Genomic DNA, 18018 nt, shown 5'->3' with positions numbered 1-18018 from the left:
CAAGGTCAAAGCAGCGAAGACTTCTGTAAGACATGGATAGATGCAAACATGTTGGGCGGCTACGACTCGCCCAGGACCACTCTATCCTGAACCCCCAGAAGTGGCACTGCGTGGATTGCCAGACAACTGAATCTATCTGGGCTTGTCTGAAGTGTTCCCACGTAGCTTGTGGGAGGTACATCGAGGAGCATGCACTTAAACACTTTGAAGAAACCCGGCATCCATTGGCAATGGAAGTTAATGATCTGTACGTCTTTTGTTATCTTTGTGAAGATTATGTCTTGAATGATAACCCGGAGGGTGATTTGAAATTGCTGAGAAGTTCTCTGTCAGCAATTAAAAGTCAAAAACATGATCCGTCAACAAGAACTGGCAGGACATTGCGATCAATGGCTTTGGGAGAGGACATGTGCAGCCATCAAAGGAGCCCTCAGGGACAATCTCAGATGCTTACAGCTCTCTGGCACAGGCGCCAGACCTTGCTTGCGAAGGCGCTGCGGACCTGGTTTGATAAGAGCTCTAGAGGCCAGCTAAAATTAAAACAAAAGAAACAAATGGAGGAGTTGGAGAAAAAGAAGGAGGCAGCTAGGCAGCGGCGGCAGGAGATGAAGAGGCAACTGCTGGAGGAGCTGGCAAACACTCCTCCGCGGAAGAGTGCAAGGCTGTTATCTCATGTGCACAGAGAAAACTTGATTCCAAGGAAATTCAGGGAGGTGGCGACCGCTTCCCCTACCTCAAGGCAGATGCAGAGCAGCAGATTCAAACAGTTTTATTCCATCCGGCGTAAGCCTCTGATGACTCCCGGGGTAACGGGTCTAAGGAACCTGGGAAACACATGTTATATGAATTCTATTCTGCAAGTGCTAAGTCACCTCCAGAAATTTAGAGAATGTTTTTTGACACTTGATCTCTGTGAAACAGAAGAACTCTTAGCTAAAACTGTGAATGGGAAGTCTAGGATGCCTGGCAAATTGGCAAATGGGTCTGCTGCTAATGAGTCAGGGAAGACTGACAAAGTGGGATCATATGGCACGCAGAGCTTGCCAGCTGGCTTAAATGGTGGCTCCTCAATAAGCAGGAGTTTAGAACTAATACAACCCAAGGAACCGAGTTCAAAGCACATCTCCCTCTGTCACGAATTGCACACCCTCTTCAGAGTGATGTGGTCTGGCAAGTGGGCGCTCGTGTCCCCCTTTGCCATGCTGCACTCTGTGTGGAGTCTGATCCCGGCATTTCGAGGTTACGATCAGCAGGACGCTCAGGAATTTCTCTGCGAGTTGTTGGATAAAGTACAGCAGGAGCTGGAGTCAGAAGGAACAAAGCGCAGGATCCTCATCCCGTTCTCGCAGAGGAAGCTCACCAAGCAGGTCCTGAAGGTGGTGAACACCATTTTTCATGGGCAGTTGCTTAGTCAGGTATGCACCTGCTTTTGCACAGAAATCAATTGGAGCCATTCACACCAAGAAGCCAGGGCTCTGTTTCTTGAGGAGCCACCAGATACATAAGAGGAGTTGCTTAGGAGCACCTCCTGAGAAAGAAATCTGTTGGGTTGCTGTGCAGGTTGTCAGCATTTTTGATACTTGTCACATGTATTGTAAATCCAGTTGACTTCTGCAACCTCAGAATGAAATCTGCATAAGTACAGAAGTTCTGAGCCCTTAGTTTTAAATTTTTGCCATGTTTTTAAAGTGTTGTTGTAAATTGTTTTGTCCCTTCCTGGTTTTGTTTTTGTGGCTAGAAAGAATATGATGAAGGACAGAGAAAGCAGTCATCTTGTACTATAAAAAATAAGCTGTCTGTGACAATTTATTTTTTTTTTGTAGGCATATGAAAGTCATCTTGAGATACTGAGCATGCTTAACATACGTTTCTGTAGGAGATGAAAGTGCCTGTTGTGCTGCTCAGTCTCTTATTCTTGTGCTGTTCTCTTGTCTGAAATGTATTATTCCCCACAAGGGAGACCCTGAGAGCCCAGTGCATTTTGAAAGTCGTCAACTGCCTTTGCTTTCCAGGAGAAATGAAATGTGTGCATAACTTGACACTCAGGGGTTTGCAAGATCAGACCACGAAGTGTATTATATGTGTGTGATCTCATTACTATTTATATCGTCCTTCTCGGTGCCCTGCCATTCATAAGAACTTGTGTGCATGTTAAAGATTAAAAGGTGTATTTTTCAGGTTGAAAGCTTTTGGCTTTCAGGGAAAGGATGCTTGAAGTCGTGGTTTGTTTGAATCATCTCTGCAGTGCGTGAACTTCTTGTGGACTTCTTAACTAGATGTTCTTCGTTCAGTTGTGTCTCTTGGCTCTGGATGACGGTGTTTTGTGGCTTGGGTCAGTGTTCCGTGCTACCTGTTAACAGTGTGAAGGTGTTCACAGATCAGTGTCATTTATCTGCTACTATGATACGCTACAAATAACTTGTTGAGCTATTTATTCTATTTATGTGATTCTTGTGTACCCATACCGGATTTAATTTCAAACCCCTCTCTGCACAGAAGACTTCCTTCCATCTTGAAGTTACTGGTGCCTTCAGTGCATGAAGCTGCAAGGTTAGAAGTTGGTTTCTGGTGGATGGTTCTCACAATAACACAGAGTCTGACCAAATCTGCTTTCTGGTTTTGTTACCTCCTCGTGTTCTCGCTTTCTGCCTCTGATTTTAATTGAAAGCTTTTCTGCTGTTATTTATAGTACTCTGGGATGACCTAAGAAAATGAGCGCATCTGAAATTTGTCCTTTCATGCTCCATTCAGGAATGATTTTTATATAGTTAACAGATGAAACATTAAAGGAGTTATATACTTTTAAACATGCAAGGCAAGTAGAGAAGCTATGGAAGGAAGATCGCATGATAAATGCTAACATGTGCTTTTTGTAGTAGAAAACAGATCCAAGGTGCTTGTTGCCCAACGGTGAATTGGTACTATTCTGGTAATGGTATTTATCTGAGGAAGTAAATCCTATAAAGGTGAACATTGTCTCCAGTGTTTTTGAAAATTAGCATAGTAGTTTAAACTGTTTGCTCAAGACAGACTTAGCTTTCAGACTGGAAATAAGTAGTGTTTCTCTTGACTCACAGACCATCTTTATGCCTGTGAAACTGCACTGCCTGTTGGGCATGAACTTGCTCTTCAGATGTGAATGTAAATGCCAGTCTGCGGGTGGCCATGTACATAACTTCGTTTATGTGTACACATTTCATTCCCAGGTCACCTGTATAACATGCAACTACAAATCCAACACCGTTGAGCCCTTTTGGGATCTTTCCCTGGAATTCCCCGAGCGCTATCACTCTATCGAGAAAGGGATCGTCCCTGTTAATCAGGCAGAGTGCATGCTGACAGAAATGTTGGCCAAGTTCACCGAGACAGAAGCTCTGGAAGGAAGGATATACGCGTGCGACCAGTGCAACAGTAAGTCAGATGCTGCTGCTGCCTCTGCCATTAGAAGCACAGTCTGGTTTTCCGAGTGAGAGGTTTCTGAATGCGTGTTTTGGGTGTCTGAAAACATGTATTGTGGCCTATATGTATAGGAAAACTTGTTCTTCCTTGCTGTTTTGTTTCTTCTGTGTTGGTTGCTTCTGCTCCTTTGGGCACCAGTTTGGATCTGATACATCCTTTTTCTCTCATCTCCACCATTCAGCAGCGCAGTTTACTAAGGGTTTAATACAACTGTGCTCAGACCTGCTCTTGCCGCTTGTGTTGCGGGGGAAGGCATCCTCAAGAACCTTTTGGGTGAGAGGGGAATGGATTTAGAGACAAAAGAAGGAACGTTATCCCCTATCGTATGCTCATCTTGTCATGGCAGGAAAGCTTTTGTAATGAATCAGCTATGGTTTTGGTTAAATCCTTTAACCAGAAATGACAAATGCAGAGTTCTCAAGGTGTGCTGCCAGGGTAGAGTCTCCGTCTCCCTGTAGGCTGTCAGGAAGCAATAAACTGACATTCTGGGAGTCTCTCTAATGCATTATCTGTTATATGAATGCATGTGTTTTGCAGCACTCAGCTAGAAGATGACTTCTGCTTTCCTGTAGTAAGTCTGGAGTGTAAGGTCATTATGTGCCTGAAAATAATTTTAGCCCTGTGTATAAACATGCAGCTCAGCTACTCTGATAAGCTGGATTTGAAATTTTTTTTTCATGCAAGTATTTATGGCGAATGTTCATCCCCTTGGGAGGAAAATGCCAATAATTTGACTTACATTGCAACTAAGCAGCTGAAGTAGCAAATATTTGTAGAGATCCATTCTCTATCAACTTGCAAATCTGTTACCAAACATCTCTACAGAGCGTTAGGAAATACCGGTTGACTAGATGTTCTTGAAACAAAGCCAAATACAATTTCAGTAGATTCTGATTCACAAATAATGTTCACCAAGTGTCAGTATGGATGAGTACAGCTTCACCTTAACTCTGTTTTCTTTGATTCTTTGTGAAAGCCTGAATTTTAACAGTTACTTCAGAGTTAAATGGCTAAGGAAACATTAACCAGCTGAAAAAAGTCAGGGAAAGGCAACCAGCCTGCGTCTAGGTGCCAAAAACTATTGGGGGCACTGCTTGCCACACGTGATGGAGGAGGAGCAACCCATCTGTTCTGAACTGGTGCAGTGAGGTGCAGAAATCTAATTAACAGGTACATTTCTTACTGGAAGCTCTGAAAGCCACCTGTCTTCCTCCTGGTATAGTTGTATGTTCAGTGTCCTGGAAAGAGTAATGACTGGAAGAGGAACCTTTTTCCCTCTTCTCCAGTTTCGGTTCAGAGGCAGTTTTCTGTTCTTGGGCAGGCAGAAACCCTGCAAGAAGTGGAACCTTGCTTGGGAGCCTTTTCCTCTGACTTGTATTAATTTTCTCGAGCTAGTAAAGCTTGCTACTACGAGCCTTATTCTAGTGGTATAAGAGGATCAAAGTAGTAGGCAGAATACAGTGTCAAATAGTATTATTTGTGTGCTGGTAGTTCACCTGTTGAAACTGCTACAGCCCTAGATGTCTTTGGTTGCAGCTCTGTCTTAATATTTCTGGTGGATTTCTCAGAGCAATAGGTCAGCATGAGCAGCTTGAAGGTGATAACTGATTGTGTGATTATGAGCGTCACAAAAATGAAAAAGTTTAAATATTTTTAAACATGGGAGTTTTGATTATAGAGACATTCCTGCTCCATGAAGGAATTTGTAAGAAAAGTTTACTTGTGTGTCCATCCTGAGTGCGTGTGAGCTGGACTACTGCTACTGGAAAAAAAAGAGTTTATAATGTGCTTTTTTCCCCTTTTGAAAATTAATTGTGCCTAACAATCTTTGCCTTAATTTTTTTTTTTTTTTTGGTAGGCAAACGGCGAAAGTCTTCTCCTAAACCTCTTGTTCTGAGTGAAGCTAAAAAGCAGTTAATGATCTACAGACTACCTCAGGTCCTCCGACTGCACCTTAAACGATTCAGGTGAGTGGGGCGCACTGCATGGGGTCAGGCAAGCGATTTGCCTCTAATTTTTTTGGCAAGAAGTAATTAGTGTGGGCTTGTAACTTCCCTTGCTTTCTGGTAAATGCATGTGTACAAACATTTTACACAAACCGCGTATGGGATACCCTCTCAGAGTACTACTTACGTTACAGTCAGTAGCCAGTTTACAGCATGTTTTCTACTATATGCACAATGTAATGTGTTGTAAATATTAATACCGACTTCCTTTAATTGTACTTAATGGTATTCGTCTGAGTTTGCAGACAACTTGAAAGAGTGACTGTGAGGTAGATGAGCTGCTAAGTGGAGTGTAAGATTTGTTGAAGCTGGAAGCCTGTGGTAGTTGAATGCCCATATTATGTATTTACCTGTTGAAAAAAACATAGAAGACAAAGGTCAAAATACTATGAAAAGTTTCTGAAATAGTTAGCCCAGGCAGTTGAGGTGTGTGGGTTTTATGTTTACATAACTGAGTATTTTAAATGCAGTTTGACTGTCATGGTAGATGTTTTGTCTTGCTTTGTGTTTGGCTGTGGCAAATCTCAACAAGATCCTAATGATAACAACTGGGTGTCAATGAGATGTAGGCAAAAGATGACTGTAGTAGATGTTAAGAGTGAAAACAGATGGAAAAAATTACATGACACCTACTTAACCCTACTACAGAAAGCTCTTCAGAGTTGTTTAGCAGTGGCTACTTTTGTGTGCATCTTCCCACAGCCCTGCACCGCTGGTGAGAAGCACGATCCCAAGTCTTTGATTCGTGCCCTTGTGTTTGCAGGTGGTCTGAACGTAATCACCGTGAGAAGATTGGGGTCCATGTCCTCTTTGACCAGGTATTAAACATGGAACCTTACTGCTGCAGGGACTCTCTCTCCTCTCTTGACAAAGAGACCTTTGTCTATGACCTCTCCGCTGTGGTGATGCATCACGGGAAAGGGTTTGGCTCAGGACACTACACAGCATATTGCTACAACACAGAGGGAGGTGCGTGTGCCTTATTATGGGGGAAACAAATTCAAGTAACTCGGGTTTTATTCCATAGGCGTAGTGTGTTGTAAAGCTTTATGATCAAAGTTGTTTGGAATCAAATTTCCTGACATTGAGGAGTTTGTTTCCCAGAATGTACTGCTAGTAGCATGTTTGCTTTTTTGTTTTGTTTTGGGTTGGTTGTTTTTTTTTTTTGGGGGGGGGAGTGCATAAAGCCACAGATTGCTGCTCTTTGCTTTGCAGCCCTTTGGGATGCCTTTTATTGCTTGCTGCTAACAGCATGAATGCTTCATTTTCTCATGCAATGTAACTCCATGGAGCTGCTCCAGCTGGGTGTCTTTTCTCAGTATCCTTGGGATGATGAGATAAACAGAAAGTGTTTTGAAACTGGACAGGAACTATTCATGAATAACATCCGCAGGGTTTTTGTGAATTTCCAGCAGTCTCTTTCTGCAGCTGAATTAGTATTGACTCTGCCTTCTGACTTGTGGAGAAAGAGTTACAAATTGGCTATCTTCAGGGAATTTTTATTTCCCTAATTGAGTTTTTGCGCTGTAACATATGATTGGTTAAATTATGACTTGGTATTTCTAAACTCTGTTAATAGCACAGAAAGGATCAAAATTTTTCCAGACTAGAAACTCCTTTCCAAAGCATCTGTAGAGGAAAAGATAGAGATGCCTTTCCTCCTACGTTGTCCTTTTTCTCTGTGGATGTTTCCTACGAACAGTTCCAAAATGCATGCAGAAGGAATTATGCCTCCTTTCCTAATGCCCTCTTTCTCACTTTGATTCCTAGGTTTTTGGGTCCACTGCAATGACTCCAAACTGAATGTATGTAGTGTGGAGGAGGTGTGCAAAACCCAGGCCTACATTCTTTTTTACACTCAAAGAACAGTGCAGGACAAAGCAAGAATCTCAGAAAAACAACTCCAAGCTCAGGTGCCGTCCAAAAATAGCGATAAGGACAGAAGACTGACATTCCCATGATGGGGGAGCTCTGTAACTCCATCAACAGTCTCAGTTTGGTTTGCTTGGTTTTTTTTTTAAACATTGGCGTTCACATCTTCCCTCTTTGTAGGAACAAAGGCTCGCTGCAGGAAGGGGATCAGACCATGATGTTTGCCACCCAGGGTGTGGAAAAGCGTATCAAGCTGTGCAATTCTGACGTGTGAGATTGTAGTCAGAATCTTGTTTTTTAAAGCATCTCGTTGTTAAATTACGCTCACAAAATGAAATTAGAAAGTTTGATGCTGTATATCATTCATCTCATATCAAAAAGGAATTGCGTAAGGCGCGTAACAAATGAGCACAACCAGGCAATAGCAGCATTCCACTGTCTTCAAAAACATTCAGTTCCTAGTAATGCTGATGAAACTCCAAAAGGAACAGGTATAGTACCCTCCCCTTTAATTGCCATTCAGATTTCCAGGGTTTGAATCACACAGTCACCCAGGTATTTATTCAAACAGTTGTTGGGATAGATGGAGTTGATTGTCGCAAGAGCTATTCTTGCTGGAGAAATGTTTTACTTTCTTCTAGCAGAGAAAATATTCCCCCACGCCTTAGCTATCTCTCTGATAGCAATTTGTTTGCCATCAGTTGAAGGCAAACCCATGGCTGGCAAGGTCTGTCAACAGCTCTTCTCAGTGTTACTGGGGCTGTGTGCACACTTGGTGGTTTCTTCTCTGGGCTGAATTGAACAAGCAGCTAAATTCACTAGGAATGTGATTTTAAAACAGTTCTGCTCTGGAGAAAGTGTGTTTAAAAACAAAAGCAAAACCCTGAAATAAAACAGGAATGTACCCGTGTGTCGTATCTGTTTACAGTGGCGGCAAAAACAAAGCCTATACTACAGGCTTCTGCTGGCATAACTTTGTCATCGGGATTTTAAAGAAGTCTGAACCCTGGCTTGCATGGCTGTGACAGCAGAAGCAGGTAGTGTGGAGGCATCTTAACACTGGCAAACTAGCACTTTTTTACAAGTGTGACTTGTTTTCCTCAGGGTGGTGGTTATACCACAGCGGTGGGGGACAGAGCTAGCTTCTGTTACTGCTTCTGTAATGGAAATATTCATTAATTGCAGTTGTCACACAAGGCCCAGACTAACGGGAGGCCGCGAGGTTGCACAGGTGTAGTGCGCAGAATTCAGCCTGTGAAGTCTGTTTCTGCTGGGCCATAAAGAGAAGGAATGTAGTTAAATCTCCAGTTCCCATACTGAGTTTGGAAAGGCTACCAAAATGTCTGTATCTGTAATCATCTTGATTTTACAATTCTATGACAAACACAGGGCCTTAGTTGACTATTCATAGTCACTTCTCAACCTACAGTTGCACCTCAGGTGTGTTTTTACTATTTGGGGTTTCGCTGTTCACGTTTCATGTTTTAATCAATCTGAATATGTAACTGCAAAGAGACATGACCTCTTTCAGTCTTGATGCTTTGGTTTGTTTTTTGAAATGGTTAAACGTGAAGTAATCTGAATTACGAGTTCTTCAAAAAAATTGGTTCTGTTTTCAGACAGAAGTTCTGAAAGCGTGTTTCTCTTCCCCCCTACTTCTCCTTTTGTTCTTGTCAGCATTTGCCCATCAGACACACACTGACAACCTTACGTTGTTGGAGGGGGTGAAGAGGTAAGTCTCCCAAATACCATTCCTCGCTTTCCACTGGCGTTACTGTGACTTTTAATCTCCTGTCCTATGGGCAAATCGGTCTCCCTTGCTTTGGCTGCTGTTAATCGCTTCAGCTATGCAGAGAGGAGCACAGCAAGCAAGGGACTGTTACTGTGCTCTGAGCGCAGTGTCACGCTAGGTCTCCTCCACCCTTAAAGTTTCCCATTTCCTCTATGTCTGAGCAACGTGCTGCTTTTTGAACCTACAAAACCTGACTTTTTGACAATTAAGTATAATTTTGAGATCATGTGCTCTTACTTTTTTTGGAAATGAGACGGTTTGAAACGGTCCTAAGTTTCAGTTTTGGTTCCTCTAAATGTAGCAGAGCCTGGAAGGATTTCTTATGAATGTCTGTATATCTTCGTATTTACTAGGTAGGGAATTTTTTTGTGCTACCAGTAAATAAAATTAATTAAAAATGCAATAGGCCAAATTGATATCTGATAAAAGTAAATGTGACTGCTGATTAAGGGGAAGCTGAGTTGGGTTCAGCACAGGTAGAAGTTGACACTCCTGAAAGAATCAAAACCAAGTGCTTGTGATTATCAGATACATGATGGATTCTTTTCTAGAGCAAAACATACGCTCTGTGAAGACTCTGTGTCTCAAAAAGAAAATGAAAGGAGAAATAGGGATTAATGTTGCCTTTTTAATCTGAAAGGTGGAAGGGAAGACTGGTATTTTTCCCATGCATCTGTCCTTCCAGGCCTGTCCACCCCTTAACAGGATTATATTCTTCTAAATGAGTCATGGTTTGCTATGACTACCAAATGGTACGTTCACTTTCTGAATCCCTTAGCTGTACTGGCCCTGTTTGTATAAAAATGCGATAGAAAGGCAAACTGTAACGCAGCATTGGCTGTTCCTGCAGTGAGCTGAGACTCTTTGCTATGAATGCTCATCTTTTGACTGAGTGTTTTGCATTAATATTTGAATTCAGGTAGTAATACAGTTGTCATGTGGATCGAATGGGTTGCAGAGGGGAGTGGGGAGCTGGGAGTGTACCTGTAGCCGTTGCTGCATCTGATTGCCCAAGCAGATTTTGTAGCATTTGCTGGTGACATCTTTTGACATTAGTGGCCTCTCCATGTGATGTTAGCTTAGTTGTGCTGAGATGTGGAGATACTGCAGTCAGAAAAAAATGATTGCCCTGATAGGGAAAGAATGAATTATACTTCAAAGTAAATAAGCTTGCTTTTTCCAACACTGTGAGGTTTCTGTAATATTTAGCTTTTATTTGGAAGCGATAGCGTATAGCATTTTTTATGCTGTTTGGTTTATATTTGTCTACTGCAGGCTTCTTTATATAAGCATAGCCCAATGCTCCCTCCATGGTGGACACTGTTTTATAGTGTCCTGTTTGCCAGAAATCCTGATTGGAAGTTACCTCTCTGCATCAGGAAATGAAAATACTATTTGCAATTATAGTGACGCCCACTTAAGTGCATGCCTGACAAAGGGTAGCCTGTAAAGCGAACTCTGTCCCTCCTCTAACAGTTTGGCTCCAAATCCCACCGATACACTGGTGCGTATTCAGTATAATTCCAAGTTTAGGCTCTGCTTTTGTAAATACACAGACGGATGATGTGACTTAACTCCTGCGTGGAGTTCAGTGGTCACACTAAGTTGCAAGCGAAGTGGCTGCAACATAAAAACCTTCGTTTTGGTACAGCTGGGAGCAGAATTGGTTTCTCTCTGTGTTGGGATTCCTATACTGGAGTTCCATTCTGTAGCAAGGAGTTAGTCGGCTTGAGATGCTCAGAGCAAGTGTGAGGTTCTTGGCACCTTGCAGGTTATTGTCTCAAGGTGTAGGAAGCCATCATACGCTGGCAGAGAGACCCTCAGGCTCCAGAGTGTGCAGCCTTTGGGATGGGACTGTTCCTGGTATATCCTTATTCCATTCCAGCTTGTGAGTAAATTGGCATTCCTTAATTTTTTGTTTTTAAGAATGAAGGATCTTGATGAATCCATGGCCAGGTATGATACAGCATCTACTGTGGTTGTTGGAAACCACTTTATTTTAGCTAACTTTATTCCACTAGCAAGTTAGTTACATAAATTTGCCTTTATGTATAATTTTATCCTTTGACTGCATGTATTCCCAAGTTAAACTATGCATACTGCAAGAACAGTTTCTGTGCAAAGGACTGAAAAAAGCAATCTTTTTTTCCCCGTAAGTTCTGACCAGAAGAGTTTTCTGGTCTGGCTTTGAAGTTGTTAATGTGAAGCAGCAAATGGAGTAATGGATATTAAATGCTTGACACCCGCCTTTTCTGGGTGGCAGTACCACTCCCACTTAGGAACTTCCGGATGTTTTTTGTAGGGTGTAGAAATAAAATTGGAAATTGTAAAAGCATTAAGTGTGTCCTATGGACTCGCCATCAGGAGGTTTTTTTGCTTTTAGAAGGCAAGGCTTCCAGCATAAATATTGTCTTGGTGGTAATTTATATCTCTGTTATTGATTGTATCATCCCCAGGCCTCAATGTGCTTAATTGCAGCCCAATGAGAGAGACTAATGAAGCTTCTGGCTGTTGCCAGATTACCCCAGGATGAGCTCCAGTGGGTCAGTGGTGTTGCAGATCGAGAACTACATAAGCAAGAGAGAGGGAGATCAGTGTTACCTGACAATACAGTTTTGTGAACTAATTTTGTATGGTTCCTTAGAGCTGGTGCCTTGTATCCAATAATATTTCGCATGGGACAGAAATGTTGGGAAATAAGTTGTGAATTCCCCCCTCCTGGCTGATGCAGCAGACAGATTTGTGTGTTTTTACAAGTACTCAGTATCACCAACGGTTTTACATTTCTTATCTGTACACAACTGAAGTTTGCCAGCAAGCTCAGAAGCTAGGATTTTAGTGGTACATGTTTGAAATCTCTGTATTTTTAATAATTCAAATAACAGCTTGTTCAAAGGCGGATTAGATTTGGCTTTTTAGATTTTCTTAGTATCATCCAGGCCCCTCCAGTCAGGTCAGTAAGTTGTCATCTGTCAGAGCATGTAGTATAAAGCAACAAATAAAAAATCCGGTGGGTTTTTTGGTAGAGCAGCTGTAGCTTTGGGAAGCACCTTCTGTTACAAACCTAATGCTTATTGCCAGTTTAGAAAAGAAAAAAAGTACAGCTCCCATTGCCATGGCAGTGTTTGCACAGGTTTCCTCTTAGCAGCCTAGCACACGCTTCCACACGTGAGCAAAAGCATGTGCTGGTAATTTCTGCATAAATTTAATAGGCAATAGATACAGTTGTGTAAGGTGGCCAAGTGTCCCTTCTTCAAATTAAATAGTAAAACCCAAGCACCGGCTCTGAACACTACTTTCTTGTGTGTGTCTAATCCCTTCAGCAGGTTTGAGATCGGATAGGGTGGACTTAGGTTGAGAATTTATTGCCTGTGGGAATATAAAACCTCAATTCAGGGTTTTTTTGGTGTCTGTTACATTAATATTGATACCTGTTTATTGCAGATGGGAATGTGAAGCATTCTAGCAAGCTTCTGAATTTATAAAACCACGTTTAAATGATTGAAAGCTACATACCTTAGTTACCTGTACCAACTAGTGATTATTTGCCCCAGTTGATTTTAGGGATATGCCTTTAGGCTGCTCCTTCTGTTGTACTTATTTTTATTTTGTGCGTGCGTGTATGGGTTGTACTTGTTTAGAGGATGGTGGGGCCAAAATTCTTTCAAAAGAGTTCTTAAGTCTTAAAAATGAGCTTTGCAATGTACATTTCCAAAGTGGGGGAGCGGGGGTGAGAAAAAGAAAGAAAAGGACCAGCCTAAAGGGCCCATGATCAACTTTAACCACTGTTAACTATTTATTGCTGTGAAGTTTGTGCATGATAACAAAATGCATTGCAGTTACAGCAAAGTGCTATACCCTTAGGGTTCTTCTACTACTGATTTTGTCCAGGCTGGGGTAGGGAAGGGGCTGGGATGAATGAGATCAGCAGTAAGCTGCGATCTAAATTTAGAAGAGACAGGAAGCATCTGATAAGGGGACCTTGTGTACTAGAGGATTGCATGTTTTACAGACAGAGACATTAACGAAATGCAAACGCAGTCTCGTTTACAGCAATTTCCTGTTTTTGTGGCAAGAACTTCTCTGATCAGTAGCCTCGTACTGGCAAAACAAATGGTGCTTTTCCATTAGATATTACAGTTCCTAAGGAACAGTACCCCACATTCTCAAGTTTTTATAAAGGAGCTACCTAATTAAAGCCCACAATGTCACAGTAAATGCTTTGCATAACTGGAAGTGAGAAAGGAGATAAAAGTTGATTACTTTATCTATTTAATTTGTAATTTTTAGTCTTGATAACGTGCTTCCCATAGAGGTGGCAGGTGGTGGATTTGATCCCCCACCCCGTGCTGAAGTGCTGTGCCCTGACTTGTCAAACTAGGACTTGGCGGAATCTGGAGTAAAAGCCTCCTCTTCTTTTTGTGGCTTTAGAGCCACTTTCTGCTGTGTCACTCAAGACTGAGCACATCTTTTTTTGGGAGCGTGGGGCTTCTGAATGTTGCTCCTGCTAAAGAGGAACAACAGCTTCCCTTCAACGTGGGCAGGGTGAAGTGTAAAGTACTTAGGCTAGCCTTGCTTCCTCAGATAACCGTGTACCATGGGGATAATTTGTACTGCTACAACTGTGTTAGGACCAATCTGTGCCACGTTGGTGGCTAGACGAGGTTAAAGAATGTACGGTAACACGGGCAGGCTAGAGCTCGCGGTGCACCGCCGAACAGAATCGGTAGCTGAGAGATTAGGGTAGCCACCTGTGAGGCTCCTCTTCTGCACAGTTAGCATAGTGTCTGGACTGCCTAACTCCACCTGATTTACAAATAGCATTTTCATAGCAAGTGTCATCTTCGCTCTCCCTACATTTATTAAATAACGGTTTTTAGGCCTGGCCCTTAAGGCTGTTTCCTACTGCTACAAGGCGAACAGCATATTCCCAGGTGAAAACCAAATTTTTGCTTAGCTTATCAATGTGTAAACCACTTACCACTGGCAACCTAGAGCCCCTGTAAAAGAGAATTGGGTCTTGTTTTTTTCCCTGCTTAACTTCAGCTTTGGTTAGGCAGTCACAAACCCTTGAGTCACAGCCTCCTAGACATCCAATGAGCAGTTTATAGGAAAGGAACAAGTGGTTAAGTTTGTTTCCAGTAAAATTTTTTTTGTTAAAGGTCTGCCTTTCCATAAGAGAACCTTAAACACAGCTTAGAAAGTTCCAACAGCTTCTTGGGGAGGAGTGCTGCCCAGGCAGTCTCCCTTAAGGCATGGTGGGCTCGGGCAGGACGCAGCTAGGGGAGACCCCACTTACTGCTAATGCCCTGGAAGCTTCGCTGTTGACTCGAGGAAGGGCAGAATTAAAGCTAATCTTCAGCACTTTAAGAAAAGTTAATCCCGCTCCAAGTTAAGGTTGCTGGAAGGGTGCTGTTGGCAGAGGGTTGATGGAAGATGAGCCGTTTTCCCTTGGTATGAAATCCCCTGGCGGCCCTTGTGAAAGCAGGAGCAAAATGCTGTGCTGCTTTCTTGGGTGAGGAGCCAAGCTGGAGCTTGGGTGGGTTTCCTGATGTTTTCAAGGGCTTTCGTGGGGGCTTTTAAGTCAGAACAGCCTCTAGTTTCTGCTTCAAGTTTGTTACTTACGTCACTAATGACTTAAGCTGATGTATGCCATGCTGTGCTCGTGAATGAGACTGCCTTTGCTTCAAGGACACTCCCAGGCAGCAGCAAGTGACGAGAGAATCCAATTAATTACTGAATGTTTCTGGCAATCTGTCCAGCTGTCTGGCAGCTCGGTGCGAGCGCACTGCTCCTAATCGCAGGTTCAGCAGCTTTTATTTTATTTGAGGTTTGTTAAAGACAACATCCAGTCAAGTCACCTATGGCAGCCTTATGTACTTAACTGCATGAACTGCCCCCTGCCTGACCCCAGGCCTCAGAGGAGATTAGTGTGTTCTAAATCAAAACTAAGATTAACAATAAAATGACTTAAATGTTCTAATTAATCCCCTTTTCCTGCAGAAACTGTTTCTGCATAACTTGGATTATCTGTACTTCAGAAGAACTTTATGTCTTTACAGGATGTTAAAAATACCTGCTTTGAAAACAGCGTTTTTAAGAATCTTATCAGTAGCGGAATGAGTTTCTCTCTGGGGCAGGTAAAGGGGGCAGTTCTCTGTCACAGAATGTGGAGGCAGCACTACTAGTACTAGTAAGTATGCCTAGTAAGTACTAGTAAGAATGTCTTAAACTAAAAACCCATGCATAACTGTCCAAAGAATGTGAAGCCATGTTGCGGTCCTACTGCCATAATGCTCAGAGCTGGGAAGTTACTCTGCTCTACGAAATAGCACCTTTGAGGAGCTGTTGTGTAACGCAGCCGAGTGAATCACAGCCGCAGCTCCCACGTGGTGCTTCTGCTGTCCCCCAAACAGCTTCACCATCCACAGCTGGTCTTTAAAGTTGGTAACAGCGAGCTGTACAGCCTCAGTCCTGGGCACTAAAATGCTATGCAACACCAAATGGCTTCTTCTTCCCACACACACAGTTGTCTTTCCTTTACAGTAAGTGTCCCAGCTTTATCTCATCCAGACATTACCCAGGAAACCTGGTGGCTGGAGTTTACCGAGGGCTTCAAAAACTGAAAAGTTTCAGTTTTCCTTTGAAAAAGTAGCTGATGGGTCCTGCTTACAACCCAGGACTGGACCTGTTCCTTTTGTCTTTCGGGTGTGAAATATAAATCATGTTTTTATGATTTTTTTGTAAATCTTTACTCTTTTTACACCTTGTTTTTGTAAGCTGAAGTTTCTTATTAAAAAAATGAAATTCCAGTGGGTGATGTTGTTATTCTACAGACTTTAATAAACATGTGTATGGGGGTACAAAAGAAAATTCCATGTGCAATGGCTTCACATCCTTGAGAAAACTATTCTCCTTGTGCCTTGCAGAATAAATTGGAAATAAATGCTCCACACACTTAAACGCTTCACCCCCTTGTCACCGCTTCAAGCGTGACAGCTTTGAAGCGCAAGTAGCAGCTCTGCAGAGGCCAGCAGGTACTTCCCGTGAACGTACTGCAACTGGGAACGGCTGAAGGCATCTCTCCTGGTGCTGGGGCGCGGGGAGGGCAGGTGGGCTCCGCTCCTTTCCTAGGGCGGCAATGAAGCAGCGTTAGGCAGGGCTGTTCCCAGCCCGTCTGCGGGCATGCGGCGCTTTCACCCAGCGCTGCAGCTCTCTCCGAAGCGGCTGGCGGCGGCTTTGACGCTCCCGCTCGCTTCAGCCCCTCTCGTAGCTCGGTTAGCTTGGATCTGGTCACCGCGCAGGGGCCGTCCCCTTCCCGGGGGGGCTCTGCCAGCACCGGTGAGCAATCGGGGCACCAGTAGCTGGAGGCAGGTTTGGCAAGTAAGGGTGGCAGCTCCCGGTGGCCCCTTGTCCCCCCGCCGCCCCCCGGGGACTCACCGCCGCTACGGGACGGGCTGCGGGGCCATCAGGTCGATGTCCGTCAGGTTGCGGGCGACCCAGACCCCCGCGGCGAAGAGCCCCAGGTTCACCAGCAGGTTCCTGCAAGAGACACCGGCAGCGCTGGCTCCCGCGCTGGCTCCCGCCCCGCCCCGCCCCGGCCCCACCCCCGGCCCCGCCCCGACCTGCGGAAGTCGTTCCGGTCGGTGGCGAAGCGGTAGGCCCTCCGCAGCCACCCGCGCAGCCCCTGCGGCGCGGGCCCGGGCCCACCCGCCGCCGCCACGGCTGCCGCCGCCGCCGCCATGCCGCCGCCTGGCCCGCCCCGCCCCGCCGCGCCGCCGCGCGATGCCGTCACTTCCGGCGCGCGGCGGGGGAACGGCGCGCACAGCGCCTCCGCGTGCCAGCCGCGTGGGCCGCCGGGCGGCCCTCGTGCTGCCGGCCGCGGGCAGGGGGCTGCGTGCAAAGGGCGGCGTGCCGGGTGCAAAGGGCAGCGTGCCGGGTGCAAGGTGCGGCGTGCCACGCAGCGTGCAACAAGCCGCGTGCGGCGTGCAACCGTGTGCGCCGGGTGCAGTGTGCAAGGTGCGGAATGCCGTGTGTGCGCCGGGTGCAGTGTGCAAGGTGCGGAATGCCGTGTGTGCGCGAGTGCGCGTGTCATGCGGAGTGTAGCGTGCCGGGTGCGGCGTGCAACGTGCTGTGTGCGCCGGGTGCGGTGTGCAAGGTGCGCAGTGCTGGGTGTGCAAGGTGCTGCGTGCCATGTGCAAGAGGCTGCGTGCAAGGTGCAGCATGCTGCACGCATGGTGCAACGTGCCAGGTGCCAGGTGCAAGGTGCAGTGTGCCGTGTGTGATATTGTATGAGCTCACTCTAGGATAGAATGAATGTTGTAGTTAAAATGTAATGAATATAAGATACGTGACATCCCCTGCGTATTGTGTCTGCCAACATCTTGTGAGGCTGTCGACATCCTGTTATCTGTCGGCATCCTAAGACAAAACACACCCAAGGAGGAAAGACAGATAGCAGGAGCTGGTTGAAACTGGTAGCTCACCCAACTCGGCATTTTCTGGCAAAAGGTGAAAAGTACACCATGTACGGCCTTCCTCCCAAAGACCACCGCCCACGTCCCGAGGACACCTGCCCACAGTTCTTGGAAGATTTGCGCAAACACAAAAGACTGATAAGCTAATTAACATACGAAGTGAGAGTAGGCGGGTTTAGGTAATGACTATGTCTAGGCGTTAATTGAATATTCATTGTATTATGGTATAAATATAAAGTAGTTAGTTACTTTAGACATGCGCGTTAGGCGGAAGGATCCCCCGTGCATCCAACGCTGCCAATAAAGGATACTTAGTCACTTAGAAATGTTGACTTCGTTCTTTAAATCACGTGCCAGGTACAGTATGCCATATGCAAGGTGAAATGTGTTCATCTGATTCATGTCAATACGG

At 44.6% G+C, this 18018-nt stretch overlaps 3 protein-coding genes across 6 annotated transcripts in view; 2 read left to right on the top strand and 1 right to left on the bottom strand.

Moving 5' to 3' along the window:
• USP49 (ubiquitin specific peptidase 49) overlaps positions 1–15941 on the top strand; it is a 34571-nt gene extending 18630 nt beyond the window's left edge. For 3 of the 4 annotated variants that reach the window (XM_080367729.1, XM_080367731.1, XM_080367730.1), the window contains 5 exons: positions 5–1415; positions 3207–3411; positions 5318–5426; positions 6229–6434; positions 7236–15941. In XM_080367729.1, coding sequence (XP_080223855.1) covers positions 33–1415; positions 3207–3411; positions 5318–5426; positions 6229–6434; positions 7236–7426 — 2094 coding nt within the window. In that variant the 5' untranslated portion in view covers positions 5–32 and the 3' untranslated portion in view covers positions 7427–15941. The remainder of the gene's footprint in view (positions 1–4; positions 1416–3206; positions 3412–5317; positions 5427–6228; positions 6435–7235) is intronic. The other variant, XM_080367732.1, reaches the window with a different exon arrangement.
• LOC308054620 (uncharacterized protein) overlaps positions 9012–18018 on the top strand; it is a 27243-nt gene continuing 18236 nt past the window's right edge. Inside the window, exon 1 of the mRNA XM_080367737.1 lies at positions 9012–9069. The gene's annotated coding sequence lies outside the window, so the exon portion shown is untranslated. The remainder of the gene's footprint in view (positions 9070–18018) is intronic.
• On the bottom strand, positions 15947–16916 carry TOMM6 (translocase of outer mitochondrial membrane 6). The gene is made up of 3 exons (XM_080367765.1): positions 16755–16916; positions 16570–16671; positions 15947–16259 (listed from the first exon to the last, which is right to left on the bottom strand). Exons 1-2 carry the CDS (start codon positions 16871–16873, stop codon positions 16575–16577), a joined length of 216 nt encoding a protein of 71 aa, XP_080223891.1. The 5' UTR covers positions 16874–16916; the 3' UTR covers positions 15947–16259; positions 16570–16574.

The sequence above is a fragment of the Falco punctatus genome (genome assembly GCF_963210335.1).
Source record: "Falco punctatus genome assembly, chromosome: 17".
Taxonomy (NCBI): domain Eukaryota; kingdom Metazoa; phylum Chordata; class Aves; order Falconiformes; family Falconidae; genus Falco; species Falco punctatus.
The sequence above is the reverse complement of the archived record's forward strand: the minus strand, read 5'-3'. Positions and strand labels throughout refer to the sequence as shown.

Excerpts from the sequence above, each read along its gene's own strand:
- TOMM6 (XM_080367765.1), bottom strand. The coding sequence starts at position 16,873 with ATGGCGGCGGCGGCGGCAGCCGTGGCGGCGGCGGGTGGGCCCGGGCCC. Across the intron at positions 16,672-16,754 it reads GACCGGAACGACTTCCGCAG|GAACCTGCTGGTGAACCTGG; the intron begins GTCGGGGCGGGG and ends TGTCTCTTGCAG.